Genomic DNA, 27515 nt, shown 5'->3' on the forward strand with positions numbered 1-27515 from the left:
TCAGAAGCACTAAATTTTACGGAAGAAATGGCAGAAGGAAGCTGCTCCTGGACTTTTTTTTAGAAATTGAAAATGGGCGTGGCGTCGCCCACTTATGGACCAAAAACCATATATCGGGAACTACTCGACCTATTTCAATGAAATTCGGTATGTAATATTTTCTTAACACCCTGATGACATGTACAAAATTTGGGTGAAATCGGTTCACAACCACGCCTTCTTCCAATATAACGATATTTTGAATTCCATCTGATGCCTTCTCTGTATAATATATACATTAGGAACCAATGATGATAGCGGAATAAAACTTTACACAAATACGGTATTTGAAAAATATGTAAATGACGGATAATGAAATCTCGATTATCACTTTATCATGCGAGAGTACAAAATGTTCAGTGACACCCGAACTTAGCCTTTCCTTACTTGTTATTTAAAATATTTATTATATCTCCTTATATTGACCTAATATCCAGAAAAATCCTTACTTTTCAAACAAAAAATCTCAAGTCAAAATATCAAATTTTATAAGGCGTAATTGGTAGTATAAAAATTTAATACATTGGTATGATAGACTTTATCAAAAAATGTGACCATCATACAAGCACTACTTCTCATTTTATGGGTGCCACAATATCAAAGCAAAAAACCTCATAGACCGAGTTTTCATTTGCAAATCGCAGCAAAATTCCTCCATTTCTGAACCGGATTGTTACTGATGATGAATAGTGGGTCAACTACGCCAACGTCAAGCAAAAACAGTCGTAGTCGAATCATCTACTATCACCTGCCACCCACGGCCAACTCTTAAGAGGTCAGCAGGGTAAATTAAAAAAAAAAAAATTTGTTTGCACCCACATTGGAAGGTTTCGAAAAAGGTCCAAAAATAATAATACCGCTCGACGTTCGGAGTGCATACCTCAAACTTTAAACGCGTTTTTCTCAAAACACACTTTTTAAACTGGCGGACATGATTCCGGCCAAACCACTGAACCGATTTGCTTAATTTATTTTCTAAATGCTCACAAAATATTTAAAGGGCTAACGTCCCTATATCTTTTATAATTTATTGACAATGTTATGACAAAATGTATGTAAAAAAATATTGGGAAAAATTAAAAACAAAGAGTTAATTTCTTTTTTATTTATCAACATTTTTCATGATTCTAGTGGGGACGATAACCATTCAGGTACTTTTTTTAGAATAAATTGGGTTTTTGTGTTTCAGATGATCCAAACATGAGAAATTCTGTCCGCCTGTGAAAAAACGCATCTCATTCACCCAGCCATTTCTCCGACAGGTGTGATCAAAAAATTCCGAAAAAATTTGTTTATACTCATACACTCCACGATATACCTCATGATATGTGAAAAAAATTCTATTGTAGAATAAAAATTTCTATGAAAAATAAATGTCAAAAACAAAAGGCCAGATTACCCTACTGACCCCTTAATTCGGACCATTACTGTCAACAATCGGACCATCTAAGAGACGCCATTGTCCAGAATGGTTGGCTTAAGATAATAGCGAATGAATTATTTGCATCAGGACAACGCCTGGTCACATACATCGATATTGTATGTATAATTTGTACTGGGCTAAGTAAAATCTTCAATGTCATAGAATGGTTAATAGTAGTTTGTTCTGGAATATATTATATGTAGAACCGTTATCCAAAACAGAGCGCAATCGATAAGTAATGATCAACTTTCCTTCATTTAGACGTGACTAAATGCTCTCACATTTGTTACTCGCGCCTCGCAACCATCCCAAAAGTTTACAATGACATTGACTAAGAAAGATAAAGTTCTACATATATTAACGTTTCATTAGTATGAAATTAACCACCCACAAAATACACTGGTATATTTAGATGCATAAAAATTAATCTCGTTAAGAAAAATATATAAACATATATATGAACACGAAGAGGAAGTCTTTCATTACAATTATCAAGTACAAATTATATGGAGTAATAGTTCATAAAGATCGAAATATACGATTATTTACTTAATTCTAAATTTTAATCCGTTGTTCCACATTGGTTGGGATTTTGTTTTTCAGTTCCAACTTCTTTGTTGTCGCTCACATCGTTTTCTTCTTTTTCGATGCTTTCATTCACAACGCTTTGTTCCTCCGGATATGGCGTTTCCTGAAGACGCCTTACCATATCCTCCAAACTTTCACCATCTGTCTGATTGTTTTGTTTTTGTTTCTGCTCTTTATTGTTCGCAGCCTTGGCGCGTATTTCAGCATTCAGCACCAAGCCAGCAGGTTTCGTACGCGGTTGCTTTGGAATAGCGCCCTGTTTCGCAGCAATTTGACTGGGTGTTGTAATAACAGTAACGCGATCCGTCAACTCCTCCGACACAATACTAGAACATGCGACATTATTGAATGTAGGCAAGACGGAGGCTACCGCTGATGCCTCCATACCCGCCGCAAACTCATCTTCGGGATCGGACACTTTATCTGTGATAGGGGTAACCGGTTTTTCGCTATCAGCCGTTTCCATTGCAGTTGCTTGGCGATTTTGCTCACGCGCAGCTATGCGATTGATCATCTCCGTACCACGCGCCGACGTGCCAGCTAATCGATCAAGCAACTCTTTGCCCTCTTCCTCGAGAATGCGTAGACGTTCCATACGATTGGATGATATTTGTTCGATATTTCCTAAACGTTGCTCAATGCTAACCTTCGGAACTGCAGGTGGTAATGATATATTTACTGGAGCTTCCTCCACCGCCTTCGTATGCACATCGAAGTGATGTTCATGCAATGCATCTAACTTATTGCCTAATTGCTGACCGCGTTCATTGTTGCGCGAAAGTCTATTTAATAGTTCTTTGCTCTCATTCTCCAAACGCTGTAGACGTGCCGAACGTCGAGCCGTGTAAGCTTCTTCATTCTCTGTCAAGGGGTTCAGATTTATCTGTGGTTCGGGCTCTTCCATTTCATTCGTGTCTTGGGCCTTAGTTTTCGCTTCATCGATTTGCTTGTCTTCTTGTAACATTTTCAGCTTAGAAGACGATGGTTTTTCTTCAGTTTTGCTAGATTCTTCCTCCGTATTACTTTCGAAACTTCCCTCTCGACTGGGTCCCCGTCGCAAACGATCCAAAGAACAACGCAGATAATGACCCCGATCAGACGTGCGTTTAATGCGTGATAACAGCTGACGGCTCTCCTCCTCCAAACGCCCTAATCGTTCTGAGCGCTTACGCGTATATTCTTCTTCTCTCGGCGTAAGAGTACCAGTAACAGGAACAGAACTTGCGCGAGTCATGCGTTCAATACGTTTCTTTTTAAAGAAATCATTCAGTGGCACCGCATATTGCACCGGTGCGATCTCATCCTGAAAACTACGCAGCTGCACTTCTAACCGCTCACGATTATCAGATGTCTCAAGTACTCGCTTAATCAATGTTTTACACTGCTCCTCCAACCTTTGTATACGTTCTGCTCGTTCTCCTCGCGAGCCACCCACGTCGACAACGTCAGTTGACTCCCTTTCCACATCATCTCTTCTGCTCTGGTGTCTATTGCGTACAACAATATTCTTTGGTATAGCGCCGCGACTGGCTGCGGTTACACCTGTCAAATCGACTGCACCGGCAAACTCACTATCACCTCCGCTAGCATTATTATCTTCATCGCAGTACACGTCGGCCACGCCATGATTGGCCTCACTGCTGTCACGCCAACCACAGGTTGGTGGCGCACTATTCCAGCGTAACACTATCTCAGCGCTACCATCACCTGCACGTCCGGGCGAAGTGCTTTGCATGCGCTTTATCTTGCGCGAATGTTCGAACATTTCCTTCAAACGTTTACGCCTACATGCTGCAGCCGCTCCTCCAACTCCACCAACACAGCCACCGCCTCCACCTGCACCATTTGAAGTTGTCGTCTCAACGTCAGAGGTTAAATTTGTAGGCGCTGCGACTACTATTTCCTCATCCGAAGCCTGACCTGAGTCACTGTAGCCGCTTTCGGCTGAATTGCTGGCATGCTCTAGTTTTCGCAATGCAAATTCGCGTCGTAAATCATTCCACTGCTCTTGACTCTCATCGTTTTTGGCACGTGCGGCCGCCCATTTGCGCCGACAATACTCCAACTCGTCTTTCAGTTCGGTGAGTAAGCGCCGCTTTTGCTGCAATTGATACCGCAATATTTGCTCTTGCGTGTGCAGCTGACGATGTTGACGCTGCATTTTGCCAACTAAATGCCAAGTTTTTGTCAACTCCAAACTAACGGCACTTAAGCGCTTCTCTTGCTCGTTCAATCGATATTCAAGATGGCAATTTAAGGTTTTCAAGTGATTCGTTTCTTTGACCAAGGATTTTTTCTCCAATATCAGATCCTACCGTTCGGAAGCAAAAATTATAAAAAAAATTGATATTAAAAAGTTGGTCACTTAAATATTAAGTTAAAAATCGGTTAACAATAGATAACTCAAAATACAACGAAGGTATCAAAATATATGGCAACATCGAAACTGCGTGAAATTTGTAGCAAATCTCATATAAAATTGGTCAGTTTTTATTAGCGCCACACACATACATATCAGTTCGTATTAATAAATGGAACTAAATGGATCAGTTATTCTCAAAGTAATTTTGCTTAGTACTTAAATAGATTAATTTTATTTACACCTTACCAAAATCCCATATACTTATTATAATCAAAGTTGGCTCGGTACTAAAATTAAATATTATATTTGTTTACCTTTCCCTCGTACCAATTTGACAAATGTTCCGGTTTCGGTTAGTATAATATTTGAATTATATTTGAAAACGAAAGAATATAATAATCTTAGACCTTTTCTCCACGTAATCAATCTTAACCTAACTCAATGAAAACATTCCATTTGAATATATTATATTGCTGTGGAAAATGGGGGACTCACCATACTACAAGGGTATTGCTCGAAAATGCTAAGAAGACGATAATTTTCAAACGGATAACGCCCTGGCCATATAGTACAATTAGCTGGGGGAATGGAAAATTGGTATAATATCCCCACCCAGTTTGATCATGAACTGCTCTTTTCGAACGTTCAAATAATCAAAACTAGACCTAGGCATTTCCTATACGCAGCTCTCAAGAAACGTAAAAACTTCGTATAAAAAAACGCTTAAGAAACGGTCAAGAAACTTTCCTGCGATAAATTTACTTGTGCTAGTACGCAGCTCTCAAGAAATCTAGTACTAATTTTTAATGCTTTTTTTCAGTAAAATGTGAATATGGCAAACCTGGTTTGCGAAGAAACATCAAATCAACAATTGTTTCTTGAAGGAAATTCGAAGTAATCGTCAAATTCATCCTAAATTAGTTGAAATCATTATTATGAAGTATATTCCATTTTGAAATGTTGTATAAAACCTACCAATCATCAACAACATTTCTAAAATCTCAATGAAAATATTTATGTTACCATACACATACACACATACATATTACGCACAAAGTTTGTTTTCTTTGTTTATTCTCTCTTGCTCTTCTAATGTAGATCATTCACAATGCGTAACCAGCTGTCAAAATTACTTGAGAAATAATGTATTTTTTTTCTTGAGTAAGTACTTGAGAGCTGCGTACCAACCTTGATGTTTGAAAGTTCATGTGGATAATTAAATTACTTGAAACAAATATGGACGTCAGGAATTCACTTAAAATTCTTGTAATTTAGAGAGATATCTATATTTTGAAAAATTATTTAGGTAAATTAAAATAAGTAATTTAACCTACATTAAAAAAGTAGTTTGTCGAAAGAAATATAAATGTATTATTAATATTTTAATCTAACTTTATTCTAAGTATATATGTATATTATTTCTTATCATCGAGCTCACGTCAAAGAAAACTCCCGCTCTGCGTGTTTGATTAACTCACGGTTTATTGTCACATGTCATTTCATAAAATTTACGACCTGCTCTTTGCTGCATTTAAACATTAAGTGATCTATTAAAAGTACCAAACGTCTACTTAACAACTTCATCAACTTTTATAAAGTGCCTTTTGAGTATTCAACCGCATGTTATCGTTAATTCATTTATGTGCTATCACAGCATGCGCAAAATGGACGAAAGTCTTCATGTAATGAAAAGAGAGCATTTGAATTTACTCAAGCCTTACATCCAGTGACAAAAATAATCAACCTGAAAAGTGCAACTTTGAATGGGGTCCATAAAACTGTTTAAGTGAAAAATGTTCAAAGTTGAGCGCAACACGTCGTTAAGTGCAACGGCCACTTTACATAGCTTCGCAGCGTTGCGCCACAGCATTTACTAAGCGGAAGTGGCTGCTAACAAGCGTGACTGACGCGTCATGCCCAAACTCAAGAATTCACAGTCCAACACAAGACGTTCGTTATACAGCCAAAGTGTGGCACGCGCATTACACTCACCTTTAACTTAATATATGTCTTGCTGACGCTCAGTTCCGCCTTTGGTCCATTGGCCGTCTCAACGGATTTGTAGCAATCCTCGCTGGCGCCATGCTCCTCAAATTGCACCCGCTCGATTTTGTGGTGACTTAAGAGCTCCATTAGCACTTTCCAAACTTTCGGCAAGTTACCAATAATTTCTTGTGTCGTTGCAACTTTACTCATAACTTCTGGTTCATGGGTTTTCAATGCAGCAGTTGCCGTTGCAGTGCTGTCTGTTGCGGCAGTGGCTGCTGGTAATTTCATCCGGTTGCCGGCACTTTTACGATGATGTTTTCTACCGCAGCAAGCGCCTGCAGTGGCAGTGGCTGTGGCAACAGCAGTGGCAGCTTTTTCAGTCTTGCAGTTGGTATTGTTGTGGTCGGCTGCCGCTGCAGCGTCCTGTTCCGCGGTGACAGCGGACGCCATTTCTTCACTTTCAAAGCTATGACGTACACCATGGTCGGGTGTATCTCTATGCAGTTTGTATTCTTCCTCGTCGGCGCTGGTGTTAACAATCGACGTAGGCGTTGAGCTACGATTGTCCTCAACGGACCTGCCAGTCATTCCCGCCTCTTCAACTAATTCGAATAATAATTTCGGCAACGTTGCGCCATCGGTGCAATTTGCTTCCTTGGTTGCCATGTCGTTGAGCAAGCCGCGGTTCTCCTCTAACATCGTCGTCAGTCGATCAATATCCAAGTTATTCTCGCCATTGAAGCCCATCACCATCTGGCTAAAGAGCTGCAAATGTAGAAAAGTGTGATTAATTGGTTGCAACAGCAAATACAAGCAACATAAGACAAGCGTAAGTGTGTGTGTGCGTATTTAATCGAATAGTGTGGGCACTCCTCCTGTTATCATGCTGGCTGTGGGAATATGTGCAGGCCTTTTGTAATTAAGGAAAAATATTTTCACTTCATCATTGCCAATAGATTGCTACGAAATACAGGTTGGCACCATTTATTTGGTATGAAATTTAAAATGAGTTGAAAAGCATTAAAACGGATATGAAATGCGTTGTGATCTTGGCAAACTGGAGACACCGGTCTTAACTGAAACAAAGTAAGATATGAACTTGGAATAAGATCAGTTTTGCAAAAATTGCTATGCTGAGCCGACTACATCTACTAAGATGTAAGTTTCATTTAATTTTTCACATGATTCTAGAATTAAGCTTCTATCTTTGACTCTGAGTTACCATTTTTTATTAAAAACCGATACCAACTGATAAAAAAATAAAAAATTTAAATGAACAAGCTGCATAGAAGCTATAATTCCCAGGTACATTTCTTATAGCAAGTACACATGTATATACATATGTAAAACTAAATCTGAAAACATAACTGTTCAACGGTTTACATTCAGTAACTTTTATATAACAGCTTTTAAGTGGATTTAAGGTTACTTAACAAGGAAAAAAGATCTTAGTCAGTGGTCCGAGCTAAACTACTTGATTCGGAATTGTACCGTTGCTATGTCAAATTTAGTCAAGATATCTTGCCAAATACAAAGGACTTCCGACAGTGTTGTTCAATATAGGCCATTCTGGTATACAGACTAGCCGTTTCTTGGAGAGAATACGACATAATAAAAATCCAGATTGATATCTTAATTCAAGGGATTAGTTCACGTATATACAGGCATTTCAAATACCCTTATAGAGTCTCCGGAGTTTCCTTCTGAGTGTTACAAACTTCGTTGCAAGCTTAATGTAACCTGTTCAGAGTATTGTTTCGCCACAAGAGATCATCTAATAAATACCTATTTAACTAAACATTTGGCACACTTTTTCTTATTTAATAATCCTGTCTCGCTATATTTTAAAGACTAAAACCTCAATTTCTTTGAATATTTTTCTAGGTGTCAGACAACTCTGTCTCTTTAAGACCAAATTCGACCTAAGATATGCAGTGTTTTCAGTAATGATTTGAGTTTGACACTCAACGTACTATGTACTCACACGTTTGAATTCTTCGCGAAAGCACTTTCTGTAAAAGTAACACTCCATTTGTTATTAAAGCTCAAATGGGGTTTTGATCTAAATGTGGCTGACAACTGTATAGTTGAGGATTATATACCTTCGTCCCTCGATATTAGTCGACTGAGTACACTCGTTTTCTTGTGGCTTTCTATTGAAGAGATATTCGTTCTCACGAGAACTCAGTGAATTTTGGGTAACTGCAAGTTTAGATTTAGTTTTTCCCCGGTGTAAATGGTAAGAAGTCTGATGAACTGCCTGCGTCCAACAAAGTTCGTAAATCTCTATCCCGGGTTATCGTCAGGTTGACGCCCATTCCTTAAACTTAAAACTTTAGCTGATACCCATTGTCTAGATTGCCCGAAAGAAGGCGAGATAGAACTATCTCAGCACTTCCATTTGAACTGTTACACCTTTTCCAAGCCAAAGTTGAAGCACTCTTCCTTCTCTTTAGCTGTTTTGATCAAAACATTTCTTTAGTATACATATGTATACTATATAATATAGTTAGTTATAGTTAGTATATTTTTTCTGTCCTTAGGAATTTCTTTGCTTAATGAAGTAATTCTCTAAGTGTGATCTCACGATCGGAAATCTTCCACAAAACCTAATATAGGCTAATTTACAGGTGTCAGAATAATCGTTTGCTAGCGAAACACAAGCACAAAATCTTGTTTCCTTATTACTATTTTCCGTTCCCTCAACTCAAAAACTCGCAGCAAGAATAAGTAAGGAAATTCAATGAAGAAGCATTAGCCATCTTGATGACTGTCTCAAGTGAAGCTTAGAACTAGTGTTGGGGTGATGAGATCAAAACGCATTATTGATCTAAGGATCAAAGGTGATAATTCGGGGCAAATTCATTGAGATAACTATATTCAAAAACAGTTTTCATTTTAGAAATATTTCTTTAACATGAAAGTAAGAATTTTTTTGAATAAGTAATTTTTTTCATTATTTTCTAGAATTACTTTCTTTCTTAATTTCTAATATATTGTCAAAGAAATAAAATTAGAATTGATTACATTTTAATTGTTACAAACACTTACGCACCCTCTATCCAAATATGATTTTAAGCAAATTCAATCAACTCAATGACTTTCAAGTGAAATTTCGACACTTGGAAATATTCTGCTGGAAATGCAGGAATGCATCAACGCTTCCTGTCATTCCGGTTTACCAAAACTTTTTACCAATGAAAACATGAGCACACTCACATACCACATCTGTGTGCATAAATACATATGTATGTGATATTTAAACACACTCACATGACGATGCACATTGTAATTGTGTGAGTGAAGACACAAAGCAAACAATTTCCAAGTTTACAATTGACTTGAAATCCGCTTACGAACGTTTACCATATTCGCGCATAGTTACATACAAAAGCAGCTAAACGCGTACATACGCACACACACACATATACAAGACATTCTTCTACGCACCGTATTGACTGTGCCCATTTCCTCTTTGAGTGCTTTCTTCTCGAACTTGTGTTCGTTGCATTCTTCGCGCAATGTTGCCAATTCTATATTTGCGCTTTCAATTTCCTTCATCAATGTTTGATTATGCTCTTCGAAGTTTTTCGTTCTGCAAATAGAGAGAAAAAAACCAAATTTCTTCAGAAATTCTGTGCAAACTCATGTAAGCTCATGGAATATTTTGACAAGTTGCATTGTGTGAGAAGGAATTCGTGAATGTTTGCATTTTTCTTGCAATTAAATGGAACAATTTGCCAAATATAAACATTTCACTTAAACGACAATTGAAAAGAGAAGTGTAAATGACAGATTATGTGTGCACACACACACATACTCCACATGTAGTTGAAAACACCTTCTTTAAGTATATAATCTTATATGGCTTTGATAAAACATTTATCCACGATATTAATGGCCATATTTATACTTTCTTTGTGTGTAGTCCTCTGACCTAGGTTGTGTGCTGGTTTCGAGACCAACCACGCCAAAAACACTACCAAAGGAAAGAAGAAGTTGCTGCTGTAGCACTCCGATTGTGCCACACTGCGTATAAGTGGTATTTAATATATGTAGATTCCAGTTATATTGTATCGGAAACGCAAATAAAATCATTTCTGATATATTTTATTTGAGGTGCAGTTATAAAATATTAGTTAAATACTTCGACTACTAATACATTCAATTTGTCAAATAATGATAAGCTCTGTTGCAAGCAAAGTGGATAATGTTATCTTCATTTGTATCCAGTTAAGAATATCTAAAATAAAGCAATATTTACTCGAGGTAGAGGTGGAGATGGCACATTTACTTCAAAAAGCAGTTTAAGTTAAAAGTAATTATAAAGCGTAAAATTAATATATATAACAGAAGTCGTGTTAGTTACACTACATATTTACAACTCAAGAACGGCTGAACCGATTTAGCCGAAAATTAGCGTGGTAGTTTCTTATTTTAAAAGCCAAAACAATTTATAAATAAAAAAGTATATTTCAAATCATAAGCATGTGTTCAAATACCATGTAATAATCATTTGAATATTTTTTTATAGCTAATGAAGGAGTACAATAATTTTTACATACATGTATATTAGGGTGGGTCAACAATCCGATTGTTTTTTTCGACTGGTTCTCCGAAAAATTGGATTATGAACACCTCTAGAAAGCCGCTGTAAGTATGCGCTCTTACTGGTAACGGGAAAATCCTCCGCCTAACGGTTTTTTATTTTCTAATAATATAGCGCAGTATGGGAGAACCATCGCATCTATTTGAGCTCAACCAAGAATATTATTAGAATACGTCAAAGACACTATTTATGCAAAGTTTTACTCCAATGCATTGGTTCTTTATTTGTATACTGGATAGTAAAAGAAACAGTTGAATCAAATTTAAATTGTATAATATAATTTTCACACTGTAATGTAGGAATATCAAAATTTGACATCGGCTCCTATAAAGCCCTATCGGACCATCGCGTGTTTAATTTTGCGTCTCTGGTATATTTAGTTATTGATATATACAGTTGCGTATTCAGAGGGGGGAAATGGGGAAAAGCCAACAACTGACAGCTAAAACTATTGTGCATCGAGCATTCTGATATTTTACGGCGTGTCTTTTATTGTGGCAACTTATCTTGAAGAAAGAACTGAACTGAACTGAAAATTGACGAAGAAAAACTAAGAATCTGCGGCCAACAAACCAAGCACGAAAATTTCTGCGTGAGAACTTACAAAAAGTACTACGGGTTTCAGCGTACTTTCCTCTGTTGTATACAATCGGCCAAGATTTAAAGTAGCGCTTTTTTAGAGAAGTATTGGATGGATTTACACGGAGTTTGCTGCTTCCAGAAAAACTATGTGCTTTAAAAACCAAAGAGATGGAACATCTTATTGATTGCTTTATAGATAGATTCAAAGGCCTTTTAGATAATGACAATGTCGTGCGACGTTTGAAGCTCAAAGGTGAACTTGATCAATGGCAGTGCCATTGGGGACAGACGAAAAAGTCAAAAGACAGCCAGTTATATTGGAAACGTTGAAAAACTGCAATGTAGACCTATACTGCATAATTCATAGTTTTCTTCGCATATTGCACACTTCCTGTGACGAATGCGAGCTCTGAACGCTCTTTTCGACACTTCGCCGCATGATAAAGTGGCTGAGGACGGACATGCTTCAAGATAGATTGATCGGCCTGAGGTTGCTGAACACGCATCATGTCATTGAAGTCACTGCAGAAGAAGTTCTCGAAAAATTCTCAAAACTTGGCTTATATCGTTTTGTTTTGTAAAATTTTTCTATTCAATACACGAACTGACTACATTATTATATATTGCAATAGAGTATGTCACCCGTACGCCTACGATTTACATATAATGTATTTTTTCAATTTAGTAGGATTTAATATTAGAAGGTCGATTTGAAAAAATTAAACTGTATAAATACTACTATATTTAATATAATAATCTTCATGTTTGAGAAAAATGTTTCATTATGATTTCTAAATTTTTACTCTAGCTGTCGCTAGCACGGATGGACAGACAGGCAGTCACTTGAAATTCAACTTGTCTCGCCATCCTGATCATTTATATATTCAATGTACGTATAACTTCATATCTTTCTCGATTAGTTTTAAGTGATACAAACAACCTTTAGGTGAACTAAACTATTATGCTCTGTAGCAACATGATGCAAGTGTAGAAAATTTCACATCTTATATTGATTTGTGCTTAATAGCAACGCAAAGAAACTTTTCTAAATTTTAAAGTCATTTTCAAATTCTTATCCCGTGGATTTTTATACCACCTATAACGTTTTCGTCCTTATTCATAAGTTCCCTTTTAACGTATTGAATACTCGTAGTTTATAATAATATAATTGAATGTGTACCTTCGCGACAGAAATGAGTGGCCAAGGTCTTTTAGGATAGGTATACATTGTGACAAAAAAGCACCCGGCTATTGTAATTAATTTCTCCGGGTAATTGATACTTCAAAAAAAAATGATTTTTGCTAAGTTGGTAGGCTGCTTAAGTCGGTAGTAGTACGATGAGATTTTAACAATAGATTAAAATATCGAAGAAAGAATTTGTCTCAAATTTTGTATTTCTAACCAAATTTGTGTGCAGAATCTTTGCGAATGTTGAAAAAGGCTTACGGTGATTCAGTTTTATAAAAAAAAAACAAGCTTACGAGTGGTATAAAGCCTTCAAAGACAGGCGAAAAATCGTTGACGACATGCCTCTTTCTGGACGACCTTTTGAACTGATGAAAATATTAAAAATACAAGCACCATATCCTGAAAATCATTTGGCAAGTGTTAGAGAGATGGCAAGAGAGCTCGACATCTTTCGCGAGTCCGTTAGAATGATTTGGTGGATATTTTGGGTATGAAACGCGTCTTGCTCGACTAGCCCCGATAAAGCTGAATGGAATGGAAAAATCGTTGACATAAGTATATTATAACTGGTAGGGATGATTACTTTGAAGGTGACAAAATAAATATTGATGAATAATTAAATATTTTGCGTTTTATTTACAATTTCCGGGAACTAGCTTGTCACAATGTATTTTCAAAATATTTGATACTATAAAATTTTCAAAAAATACAGCTTTAGTATACACACAGGGGTTCTCAATAATAAAGATATTCTTCTTTAATTCGGTTATTTGCAATTTTGGGCTATTTTTGAGTACAGCATCAATCAAGAGACCACCTTTATTGGTCATTGCAAAATTAGACCTTTTTGCGGCACTTGCAAATTGCTTTTTCGAGCACCGCGTTCGGTATGCAGAAGATCTCGAAGCACTTATACTCGTAAATAAGCTTCGAGTATGGGTATTGTGAGCTTTGCTTTAGAAATAAAGATATCCGAGTAAAATTTGAAATGAAATTACATTTGAGAGTTTTTGTATTCTCGACAAAAGCCCGAAATGTAAAAGGAAAGAAGAGAGTACAATCACACTATAGAATTTATACACCTTTTATAGAAATAACAATTTTAACTGATTTTTCTACACAAGAAATATATATTTTTCGAGTAAAAGAAAAACTTTTCTCGCATGAGGGAAATAAGAGACTTGTTCCATACCAGTAGCTTTATATTTGAATAGCAAACAAGAAATATATACATATGTAAAACCGATTTTTGGAAGCACTTAATTTTTAAAAACAAAATTACAGGATATATATATGTATATACTATATGGTATACACATATATAAAAACGAAACTTGTGGAAAAGTTTAATATTTTTCACCTTTTGTTTAGTTTTTTTTTCGTTAAAGCCATAGCTCAATTTAAAAAGTTATACGTAAATATCAGGGTTTTCAATAGAGACGCAACAAAAGTAGACCGTTAGGGACAACAAACGACGCCATATTTTTCCCGCTCTTTTGGCATAGCCTTTCAGTAAGGTTTGCCAATTCATTGTGAAATGATATATGATCCAACTACGAGTCGAAATTATTAAAATTTACTACCGAAATTCGAAGTCAGTGGCCTCAACTTTAAGAGCGCTACGTCCAATTTATGGTCGTCATAATCGTCCTATCAGATCAATAATTGAGCGACTAGCAGAAAATTTTTAATCCACAAGAACTCTACAAAATGTTCCCGTGCCAGTGAGACATAGAAGTGCTCATCTTCAGCGAAACTCATCTTCAGCGATGAGGCTCATTTCTGGCAGAATGGCCAGAAATATGCTTTATTGTTCAGACAGCAATCCACACGTACCAAAAGAGTCACCATTGCATTCCGAAAAAATTACGGTTTGATGCGATTTAAAGGGCGGCGGCGTCATTGTGCCGTACTTCTTTCGATCAAGACCGGCACTTTATTGTGAATGATGCTACCGCTCAATGATAACCGAATATTATTTCCCCGAATTGGTTGGTATGGTCGTAAACAATATGTGGTTCCAACAGGACAGCACCACAAGCTACAACACCCGTTGTGGCTTTGAAAAAGAAATCGAGTTACATACAAAATGACATCGAATATATTTTCACTAGAATAATGTTGTTTTATTAAAAAAAAGTGTTGTAGCGCTCTTATTGAAAAGCCCGTTATAATTATAAAAATGTCGATTATTTCATGTGAGTTTTTTAATTATTACCGCTACTTTCCAAAATAAATTTCAATTAAAAGCTGCATAACCAAGCATATTCAGCTGCTACATATATACATGTATGGGTTTTTCTAATTATACCCTGAACAGGGTATATTAACTTTTTCACGAAGTTTGTAACACCCAGAAGGAAACGTCGAAGACCCTATCCCACCCTGAGTGGATTTAGCCATGTTCGTCTGCCTGTATATATACGAACTACTCCCTCAGTTTTTAAGATATCGTTTTGAAATTTTGCAAACGTCATTTTATCTTCAAGAAGCTGCTCATTTGTCGAAACTGCTAATATCGGACTACTATAACATATAGTTGCCATACAAACTGAACGATCGGAATCAAGTTCTTGTATGGAAAACTTTTGCATTTGACAAGATATATTCACGAAATTTGGTATATATTATTTTCTAAAGCTACAATGTAATCTCCGAAGAAATTGTCCAGATCGGTTAACTATAACATATAGCTGCCATACAAACTGAACGATCGGAATCAAGTTCTTGTATGGAAAACTTTTGCATTTGACGTGGTATCTTCACGAAATTTGACATGGATTACTCCGAAAAAATTATTCAGATCGGATTACTATAGCATATAGCTTCTATATAAACTGAGCACATAGTTACTAAAAGAAATGCATCTGAGAAGGGTATATTAGCTTCGGTGCAGCCGAAGTTAACGTTTTTTCTTGTTTTTTGTTATGTTTGTATAATAATGTCAAGCAAATGGCACTGGGTAAAAGGCTGCCGCAAGCATATTAAAACACCAACGCACTCACATACGAGTATGTTTATAAAACAAATAGCAAACAGCAACCAAAAAAAAGTAAAAGGAAATAACCAAAATAGCCTGTTACCGCAAGGCTAAAGTGCACAGTGAATTTCCTAGTAGGCTACGCTGCCGAGCAAACTTGGATATGAATAGAAGCATATTCTTTTAAATTTGCACGCATGCATATTTAATTTGGCAAAGGAGCATATGAGCGCATATGTTGAATAAAGTTGAGCAACATTCGCACTTTTATGTTGTGAGCAGAAATTTGCGACACAAAAAGTTTGCCTACGCTCCGCTCTGCTTCATACGCCGGAACTAGTGCTGCCATACTGTGTTTGTAATTTGGGACTCATCAAACTTTGCCTATTGACGTGAGACAACTAAGCGCCGCGAAGGCATAGCGAACAGTGGGAAATTGTGATGAATATAATATTTTTTTTTATTTAAAAACTAGTCTAAACCCGCGGCTCCGCTCGCTCTTTGTTGTCAAGGATATCATTTATCGTGATAGCAATATAATGTAATAGTTAAATTGGCAATCTACATTTTTTATTGACATCGTAAATCACTTAAGGAATAGCACATACATAAATATAACAACATTTTCACAGTATTTGCATCTTCATCGTATATCGTTACACTAATATGTACATACATATGTATATGTAATGTTTTGCCGACCATTCATCGAGTGTAATTGCAAAATCGACGGCTAAAACCCAGATACCCAGATATGTTTTCAAATATAGTTTTTTATTTATGAATTGTTGTGACTTTTAACATAAAACGTAGTCTATCCTCGTCCCGACATTCCAAGCTACCTCAGCACCACTTTTCAGTTAAATCGGTTCAGCTGTTCTTGAGTTATATTGGGTTGTCAAAAAAGTCTTGCGGTATTTTCGCTAGTTGGCGCTGAAAGCGCGTAGTTCTAGTTTTATTCGTCGCATCGGGTCATGCTTTACCTTTTTGGAAAGCTCATTTCACGCGGTAACACATGTTTGATTGATTGTCGTTTCTTTTAAGTCGTTCGTGAGTTATAGCGTCGCAAACATGGAGCAAAATAAAGAGAAAATACGGCATATTTTACAGTACTACTACGATAAAGGCAAAAAAGCATCTCAAGCCGCCAGTAAAATTTGTGCAGTTTATGGACCCGATACAGTTTCCATTTCCACCGCACAACGATGGTTTCAACGTTTTCGTTCTGGTGTAGAGGTGGTCGAAGATGCGCCACGCTCCGGAAGGCCTGTCGTCGAAAATTGCGATAAAATCGCTGAATTGGTCGAAAGAGACCGGCATAGTAGCAGCCGTAGCATCGGTCAAGAGCTGGGCATGAGTCATCAAAAATTCATTTCAATTTCAATAAAAAAAAAAAATTCAATAAAAATACCGCAAGACTTTTTTGACAACCCAATATGTGATTTTACAAAAAAAAATAAAAATAAAAAAAAAAAATTACATTAGTCTATAATTATATTCGTGCGTTTTTTTCGTGTTATCTAGGTATTTCTCCCATATAAAGCTATAATGTTTTCCCATCTTTCTGGGCTATAAGCGGATGAGACAAAACTACTCATCTGCTGTTTTCCAAATAGTTCTTAACCAGTCTTGTAACATGAGGCCGAGCGTTGTCATGAAATGGATGGAACTTGATTACCTGGTTGCACATTTCGTGGGTTTTTCGGCCATCGTTCGCTTCAATTTGGTGTGTTGTTCTCAGTGATGTTCCTCATTAAGGAATTCGCCCGATCTTAAAAGCGCATAATACAACGCGCTTTTCTGAACACACCTAGCACAAAGCTAGCGTGGATATTCTGCTTTAATTTTTGCATTTAAGGTTAGATTAACCTATCTATTGTTCATCACCACCCACAATCCGATGCATAAGCATTTTGGCATATTTGATGCTCTAGTTATTTTTAGCATAAACTTCCGCCAAAATATGTTGACTTTCAGACTTTTTTCCGACGAAAAGTTCGACATACTTGAGTGAAATAAATTACTTACATTAGGTCGAAAATTATATTTCTTATATTCAAAATTTTATCCTGACGTAAAAAACTCTCCGGATACAATCGTTTTTGCACGGAAAACTAGAATATTTAAAAATTATAGAAAATGTTTGGTTTTCTGACAGTACACACATGTTTTTGGTCTCGTATGATATGATAAGGGTACTACAAAAATTAACTGTCTGAGCTTTTAAACACCTCTAGGTAAAAATTTTAAACAAAATAAATAAAATCACGGAAAATTAAATTTGGAATTGTCTTGATTGATCAATTAAACTTAGCACACTTAAATAGATTGAGCCCTTCATTTGATGTCACAGTAAGTAAAAAGTTCATTAAAATATATTTTAATAAAATTTGTGTTATTAATTAGAATCGTCCCACTATTCGTTTTGAAAGTTAAAACACAGCGAAAAAAAAAAAATAACTCGCTACAGCAAATGTAAGTCAGCTAGTCTGCCAGTCAAGCTGTTGCACAGCAAATACAATATGTAAACACATTTTTTTGTTTTCTATTTGCGAGTATATTTTTCGCTCCCACATGGAACTAATAAAAAATTTTGTAATTTTTGGCTTTGTTTATGTTAGTCTGTTGTATTTAGATTTTTGCTTTTGTTTCTGTTTTCATTTCATAATTTTCTCACATACGAAGGCAAAAATGAAAGAACAAAAGTTTTTCTTCTCCCTTTTGAGGTAACAACAACATTTTGTAATAGCACGTGCTCATAAAAATATGTTAGTGTGTATATAGGCGCCGCGTACACTAATGCGTACAAAAATATCACTGTGCTTAGTTTAGTGTATGAATATTCGATTTATTTGATAAGGATATCAAATACTCATATTTTTGCTTATGAATTTCGAAAATCAAAATAAATTCAAGAACTTAAAGTAATTCAATTTGTTGGTTCTATTCTCCCTAGGCCTGAAATCTCCTGTCCAACCTTATGGAAATAGCCAAATTACATACGGTTTAACCAGATTTGAAAACGTTTTGAATTTTTACGAAATAGAAATGTTTTTAATGAAATTATTTCATTTTTCAACCCATATCAATATATACCCTGGTACAGGGTATATTAAGTTTGTCACGAAGTTTGTAACACCCAGAAGAAGCGTCGAAGACCCTACAAAGTATATAAGTATAAAGTATATACATACATATATATAAATGATCAGTATGTTGAGCTGAGTCGATTTAGCCATGTCCGTCTGTCTGCCTGTATACATATATACGAACTAGTCCCTCAGTTTTTAAGATATCGTTTTGAAATTTTGCAAACGTCATTTTCTCTTCAAGAAGCTGCTCATTTGTGGGAACTGCCGATATCAGACCACTATAACATATAGCTGCCATACAAACAGAACGATCGGAATCAAGTTCTTGTATGGGAAACTTTCACATTTGACAATGTCATCTTCATCATCAATCTTCACAAAAGTTGGCACAGGTTATTTTCTAAGGTAATAATATAATCTCCGAAGAAATTGTTCAGATCGGTTAACTATAGCATATAGCTGCCAACAAACTGAATGATCGGAATCAAATGCTTGCATTGGAAACTTCCTCATTTCACAATATATCTTCAGGAAATTTGGTATGAGTTATTGTTCATTGAAATAATGTAATATCGGAAGAAATAATTCAGATCGGCTCACTACAGCACATTTGTAGCTGCCATACAAACTGAACGATGGGAATCAACGGCTTGTATGGAAAACTTTCGCATTTGAAGTGGTATCTTCATGAAATTTGACATGGATTACTGCTTAAGGTAATAATATAATATCCGAAAAAATTGTTCAGATCGGATTACTATAGCATATAGCTTCCATACAAATTGAACACATAATTATTTAAAAAAAATGCACCTGTGATGGGTATATTAGTTTCGGTGCGGCCGAAGTAAACGTTTTTTCTTGTTTTACTTTTTTTTAAGGTTAACTGGAATATTTATTATTACATACATAAAATTATAGCACATACATAATCTAGGTTATAAAAGTGTTATTATTTCGTTAATTTATATTAATATTTTTAGTATATTTGAAATATAAAACATTTCAGGAGACTAAAAGATCGACAAACAAGTATATCGTAAAGCAATCTAAGCCACCGAAACGAGTATTCACTAAATTGAATTAGTCAGCTCTCAGAAGCGAGAGTCTTATACGAGATTGAAGTTGGCCCTTACCTATAAAGTTATGAACCCCTTCTTCAATTTTATTTATTTTTATTTTGCGAAAATTAATGGATGAGGTATATTTATCGCGGTGGTGTCATAATTATATCATTTTTGCAGTCAGCGCCCATATATCTCATAGTTTAGTCCACGGCTAAATAAGCTTCTACACTTTCTAACGATAAATGAACACTCTAGAATAGCTAATGCTATATTTTAACTTCAAGGAATAACACTAATTTATACAGAACCGATGCCACTAAATATTGAAGCAGTTCTTTTTACGATCAATGTTCTTTGCATCAAATCCAAAGTCAATGAAACACTCAAGACGGTTGTTATTTTATTTTTGCGTGTCATATTATTTTTGGAGACTAAGTAAAAACTTAAGCTTTGTAATCAAGTTCGTATTAAATCTTACAGGTGTGAATGAAAATTTATTGTTTTGAATTAAGTGTCATTAAATTTGTCATACACCTTTATGATTATCTCTCGCATGTTATATATTTTTTATAATATGATAATATGTATGTACATTTGAAAAGTAGCTGCGCGCTAGTCGGCTACCGGCTACCGCGAGATCAGTTTAATAAATTTGGTGTCAGAATATGTCTTTAGAAATGTTTTCGTCTCTGCTCCCCATATTGGATTTGTATGATACCCAATTGTGAAGTCAGATAAACCAAGCAGGAACTGTTTTTTAAATGCATACTCATTTATAGGAAATTATGGCATCGAAAAGTATGGTCTCGTTTTTAATGCGCTTCGACGGCAAACAAATGTCTTATTATTATTTTTTTTTTGTTTAAAGCAGTTAGTCCATTTTTATACCTAAACAGGGTATAATACAATATTTTTCTATTTCTTTATGTTATTCTAATTTTCTCTATGAACCTTACAATCACCTCAATAATTTAATTTTTTTAATTTAAATTCTTCTATAAATTCATCTAAGCTGTTAGCATTTTTCTACTGTTTTAGTTCTGTAAGCCTATTTATACAAATACATGCACACACACATACATGCTTTAACGTCATTTTTAGTGAATGCGCTGCTGTCGACATCAAATAGAATTAAATACATATTTTTAACACATATTTTAAACACATGTTCAAGTGCTTGTGGTTTGTTTGTTAGTGGCCTTTTGCTAGTTATTTTGTAATTGCGAAAACGTGCCTATCTCGCGAAAAAAAGCAAACAAGTGTTATTAATTAATACAAAATGGTACAAATTAGTTTCAGCTTAAACTCCTACTAAAGTATTTGATGTATTGTATATTTTATTAATTATTATATAAATCGAAAACATAGGTAGTTCTATTTGAACTGACATAAACATATATAAATACTGTATGTACTATATACTGGTTGATCTAATTCACTTAAAGTATTCATGGATAGAAAAATTATTGTGTTTCAGTATCAAATCAGTTTTTTTTTATAAAGGCATACAATTATTGAGCCTATTGTAAATGGTGTCGAAATATACTTCAAATAAATTTAAACTCTTATTATAAAAAAACTTTTTTGGGCTGTGAAACATTGGGTCGGTCACTAAGTAACTTCGTTTTTCTTGCGCTATTTAAGCAAGGCTTTTTATGGTGTAAAAGATTTTGTGAAACTATATTATATGCGTTTAAGTCCAACACTTTTTGCCATCTGTCGGTCAAGAGATTGATTCCACGCTCACAGAATTTTTGACCCTTGTAGGTAAAAAACTGGTCCAAGTAATTTCAGGTGAAGATTCTCATCCCATCTTGTTTGTGGTCTCGCATTATCCTGGTGGAACACTACACCTTTGATCAATTCTAGCCTCTCATGCTCATATGCATCATTGAATTTGTTCAGATAATCAGAATATATTTCAAATTTAACAACCCACTGTTCGTCGCCAGTAATAATGCGCTTCATACAGCCATTTCTTTGACATTGGATAAGCAAATCGGAGTCATTAATGCAACGAAGCAAATTTCGTTCATGAGTAATCCATATTCCAAGTTTCGAAATTAATAGACATTTCATGTGCTTATCAATGGTCACGTCTGACAAATTTGATGTTTTAGGAAAGTTTTATTTTCGTACAAACGCGGCGCTAAGAACAAACGAAGGTTTTTGGGAACAAAATTTTTAAAAACTTGGGCTAGTTATTTTTTTGGACTGCCCTTAAAAACTTGTCTCTATCGTTCTTGGACCAAAACAAGTTATATTGAAATACATAAATTGTTTTTAACTGACTTTCTGTTAAGTATAATTAAAGAAAATAGGGCCTTCGTGGCTCACCCTTTATACCTGCAGTTAACGATTAACATTCCAGAAGCCACAATTAATTTGAAATTAAGAAATGGCATATACAAGTAAACACGTTTCATAAATAAATGTACACTCAACCCATATTTAGGTGAATCACAGACATAACACACAAAAATATTCTAACGAAATTCAAGCAAGTATAAAGTGTCAAATATAAATTATTTACAATTTAAACTCGTGTATTTCAATTAACATGTTATGAGTATTCAACTCAGAATATAAAACATGCATCATCATTAAAAATATATACTACATTATACACAAAATCGCATTAACTGTTTAAAATATATTATTATAGGAATGATATGAAAATAAGAGTCATTGCAAGATGTCGTCATTGACTTTTTTTCTTTTTAAAGACACAAGTTTTATATATGTATATATGTTATGCCAATTAATTTGATTATTTTATATTTTTCTTTTCAACTCACTTTTGCTGTTCCGCCGCCAATTCGTCTCTTTTTATCGAAATTAAACGTTGCAAATTTTCTTGCTCTGCCAAAGCGATGCGCTGCCGTTCCTCGTACAATTGACGCAGTTGTCGTATATTGCCCAGTTGCCGTTCGTATTCTTGTCTCAAATTGCTCGACATGATTTTCAATTCACGTTCTCCGAATGCCGTTTCGATTTCATCTAATTTAGTTTTAAGCTGAAAATGCAAACAAAAATAAATTCCATTAACTCTTGTGTTATATAAAATTATAAGTTAATTATTTTGTGGGTACGATTTGCTAAATTTTACTCCAAATCTTATATTTACACTAGAATGAGGTATCTCGCGCATTTACAAAAACATAACTGTTAAAACAACTATAGACAAATTTCTATTTTAAATTTAATGTCGCTGCCGATATCTGTTATCGTATGTTGATAGAATAATTTTCAATTGATTCGAACAACAAGTGATTTGAATCATCCACACTTGTGTAATCAAATTGAAAATATGGAATGTTACGCATTTATACCACTTCAATGAGTAATATTCTCTATAACTTTTATAAATTTTATAACTTTTTTGTTGCATTCACGGGAAAATTATTTAATCAGAGATTAGAGCTCACCAGAGCAAGTGGCGAATCGAAGACGGTTCATTAGAGAACCCAAGAACTGATTTTCGATATCAAAACTGATGCAAGCGAAACGTTGATATAAATGCTTTCACCATACTTAAACAACTAACCCAAATTTTATTTACTTCTTGTTAAACAAAAAAATAATATTGAATCACCTAAAATTATTTTACTTAAAGAAATCAGAACAAAGTAGCTAATGTAGCAGTTTTATACTGGCTGAAGCATGTTTTTATCTTAAGAGAAAATAATTTCGAATACTAGAAACAAGATGACGTAGCGTTAAAGCAATTATATTATTTGTAAAATGAAAAAGTGTGAACGTAATGCCGCAGATGTTTTGGGACAAAATGTATGCCACTCGGTAATTCAATGACAAGGTCATTGTCCAAGTCTCATGCAATTTATTAGAAAAACATTTATTTTGTGCAGGTGATGAGTGAACTATCAAGCGTTTAGTGAGTAATATTGGATATTTTAATGTTTTTAAAACGTACACATTAAAGTATAAAGATCCATGTGTTACATGGCGTATGAGTGATATTTTTTTTGTTAATCGGCAATTACTTGTTCACTTTACGCTCATATCAACCATTTTCGATTCGGCACCACTCCGCGTAACATAACGTTTTGATGGAACAAAATGACACGTGAGAGCACCAGTTATGTACTTATCTAGTCGATTGTGGCGAAGGTACACTCGGCCAAATTGTGCGCTTCTATGGCAAAAAACGTGCTGAATGCGTTGTGCGTAATCTGAAAGCGATTTATAACTCGCATTTGCATGCCGATCATCATATCGGACTGATTGGCCTGTTAAATGAGCGACAGCGCCTCCTGCAAGAAGCGGATGTGCCACAAGCAGAGCAAAAAGTATTGCTCTTTGCACCCATACAAATACAACCATACATACATACTCGTAACCACATATTACTTCATTACACATAGGTACTAATGCGCCTAATGTGCACTTAGCAAATCCAAGACTGCTATAGACGAACCTAATGACAATATTTTTTAAATAAAAATATATAAAATATATTGTACATTTCTTAAGTGTTGTCAATGGTGGATTCATATATACTTATCGAAAAATTATCCAGAAAAATGTCCATCATCACTTCATCTATGCACTTAAAATGTGCATTTATTAAAAATATTTTATTTAAAAAATATTTTAAATACCAATAAACATACAAAAGATTTACAACAATATATAAAACTATTTTTGAGAAGGAAATATGCATAAAATCATATAACAAAAGCTTTAAGAATGAATTTTTAAAAACACAAAAATTTCCAATTCATTGAGATCAATATTTTGATCGACAAAAAGTTCCATCGATTGCGCAATTTTCTGTCTTTACAAAAGTTGAAGTAGTGTAAGTTTTCTACATTAGTTTTACAGATGTACATATATTGACTTAAATTTAAATATATGTTTGGACGATCGTAAAATTATTTAAATTTAGTTCCAATATATAAAGCTCCACAGAAAAAGCATCGATCACTTAGGGACCTTAGATGCATCTTAGTGGCTGTTATTTTGGCATTCTTTAGCTGATCCTGTAAAAAAGGAAAATTAACAAGTTAAGATAATACCAAAGATGTTTTACCATCCACATTCACAAAAAGAAGTATTGTTAAACTTACTTGATTAATGGAACACGAGCGAGTCGCAACAAAATAAAATAATGTAAAGTAATTCCCAAAGTGAAGATCCCATTTTCTAGTTGGGAATCAGCACAAAACGTAAGAGGCAACTAAAAAGCAATTATTATTAAATTCTACCTGCACGCAGCACCGTTCAACCCAACGAAAAGGGATGTTCATATGATTTGATATACAAATAACCAATTTCTGACGACAAATTTTCTTCGAGATTCCAGTACGATCTGTTTAGAAATATGACATAAATTCTTTTCTAAGTGCAAAAGGTAAACTTAAATTCATCCTCCGTCCAAATAAATGTTGACATATCGTGGCGAATTTATGCCGAATGGTCCGTACATTAAATTTGGCATATATATGGTATATAATATCCATACCTTATTCACCTCAATTCTATGCGCGGCAATGGCAAATAAAAAACTACCGGAAATTAATCGAAAAATCGAAAAATTGGCTTTATCCACAACATCGGTTTAATGCCTCGAAAAATTACCCGGGCAAAGAAAAAAGATGTTCCAAGATTCAATACGCAATAAGTTATATGTAAGGAATTATAGAACCCAGCTGCGTAAAGAATACATTTCATTGCGCAAACTGTACACTCACCTGTACACACTGCTCCTCCTTTACATTCAGCATCTGCTTGCAACAGGCAATAACTTCCTTCAATGTGCCGACTTGTTTTTGTACCACACCCATTTCGGTGCGCAGTGACAGATTCTCCGCATTAGCCATTTGGAGTGCCAGCTGTGCGTTTGCTAACTCAATATTGGCATGACGTCCGCGGCTTTGTGGATCCTCATCATCGGAATCGGGTTCAGCGCTAGTGGCACCACCAATAGCACCCTCTTCATCGACCGTCAACACTTCCACTTCAGTGCTGGACAGCTCGACAGCATTATTCCGACGTAAACGACGTGTTAGCTCCTGTTCCTCAGCCAATTGTCGACGCAATGTGGCAATCTCATCGCGTAAGTCTTGCACAGCCGTTTGACGAGCTAACCGCTTAATGCGCAATTCCTCTTTGAATTCCTCGAGAGTTTGTTCGCGTGCACCTGCTTGGCTGGGTGCGACTGGGTCATGTGAGTCGGGTAAACGATAAGTTGCGTCGTTATTTTCTACCTCTACAGTGTCAGACTGCGTTTTCTCGGCCAACTGCTTGCTAAGGCTTGCAGCTACATCAATACTTTCGGCAATCGCATTATCAGCACTGCCATCACTGGCATTTGTATTGTTCGCCAACAATGTCACGTTAGCGGTTTCGCCGCTCTTCAACAACGAGACAAAGTCTGATGACAATGCATTGGTATTGTTGTTGTTGTTGTTGTTGTTGTTGTTGTTGTTGTTGTTGTTGTTGTTGTTGTTGTTGATATTTTCACTTTCACTATTCGACGTCGCGTCAATATTTGGCACGAGGTCTAAAATCAAATCACCATTCTCCACTTCCCACCACCAAGCATCTTCGTCGTGTGGCTGAGCTTGTGCCGTCGTTGTTGAAGATTGATTGACGAATGTTGTAGTGACACTATGCTCCTGTTGTTGTTGTTGCTGGGTGGGCTCTTCTCTTTGTTCATCCATCTCGTTCGAGGGAGATCTTACGTGCTCGTCACAAGTATTCTATCTCTGGTGGGTGAAGGCTTTGTTACTACTGTGTATGAGTGTATGTATAGCTCTTTCGGGGTATGTGTTTGCGACCGGCGCTTAAAATGTACCGTTTGTTAGTGCGGACGTCTTCCTACTGCAAAACGTACTGCCCGTTCGACGGCCAAGACAAGAATTTTCGTCTTTCGAGACAAAAGACCGACTGAATGGCCTGTGTGTTTGTCCTCGGTAATGGGTTACCACACAATTATTTATGTTTCGAGTAATTGCGAACTTTGCCGTGTGCGTTCTATTCTTTAATGTATGTATCTTCAACTGCGTTGCAATTTTTGTATATTTTATTTTTATTTTTTATTTCAATATATTCAAATATTTATCTTGTTTAGGGAGATCGGGATTTACCCTGACTGATTGTATTCGTAAATCACTTTAAAAAACAACAACACTAACCAATATATGTACGTTGAGGTATTTTGATTTGCGAAAACACATCCACATGTACGTATGTATGTATGTATTTAGACCAAATTTTCAGAGTTTTTGCCAATTTGCGGTTTCACAATCACTTCAACTTATTTTACTTCTTTATGCATACATAATATATTTATAATTCAAGAGCACATTAAATATACCAATACACAAAATTTATATACAAGTGTATGTATGTATGTACATATACTACGTATATCACTTATTAACACATATTCTGCTTTATTTCATAATTCCTGCTTTCCAAATTTTTTTCGCAATTATTTTCACAGGTTTTTCACACCATTAGAACTTTACAGTTAATTATTTAACGAAGTTTTTTCTTTAAAATTTCCAGTTATTACGAAAACATGTGAAAGAAAACTTTAAATTTTGTATTCAGTGCAACTTATCGGC

The 27515-nt window shown here is 35.4% G+C and overlaps 2 protein-coding genes across 2 annotated transcripts in view; one reads left to right on the plus strand and one right to left on the minus strand.

Moving 5' to 3' along the window:
• The window catches only part of LOC126754039 (dual specificity protein kinase splA), a 588793-nt gene that overhangs the window by 416432 nt on the left and 144846 nt on the right, over positions 1-27515 (plus strand). The window lies entirely within an intron of this gene.
• LOC126754036 (inner centromere protein A) lies at positions 1917-27512 on the minus strand. Its single transcript, XM_050465890.1, has 5 exons — positions 25635-27512; positions 22719-22936; positions 9852-9996; positions 6405-7166; positions 1917-4361 (listed from the first exon to the last, which is right to left on the minus strand). Exons 1-5 carry the CDS (start codon positions 26604-26606, stop codon positions 2025-2027), a joined length of 4434 nt encoding a protein of 1477 aa, XP_050321847.1. The 5' UTR covers positions 26607-27512; the 3' UTR covers positions 1917-2024.

Source organism: Bactrocera neohumeralis, chromosome 3 (genome assembly GCF_024586455.1).
Source record: "Bactrocera neohumeralis isolate Rockhampton chromosome 3, APGP_CSIRO_Bneo_wtdbg2-racon-allhic-juicebox.fasta_v2, whole genome shotgun sequence".
NCBI classification, from domain to species: domain Eukaryota; kingdom Metazoa; phylum Arthropoda; class Insecta; order Diptera; family Tephritidae; genus Bactrocera; species Bactrocera neohumeralis.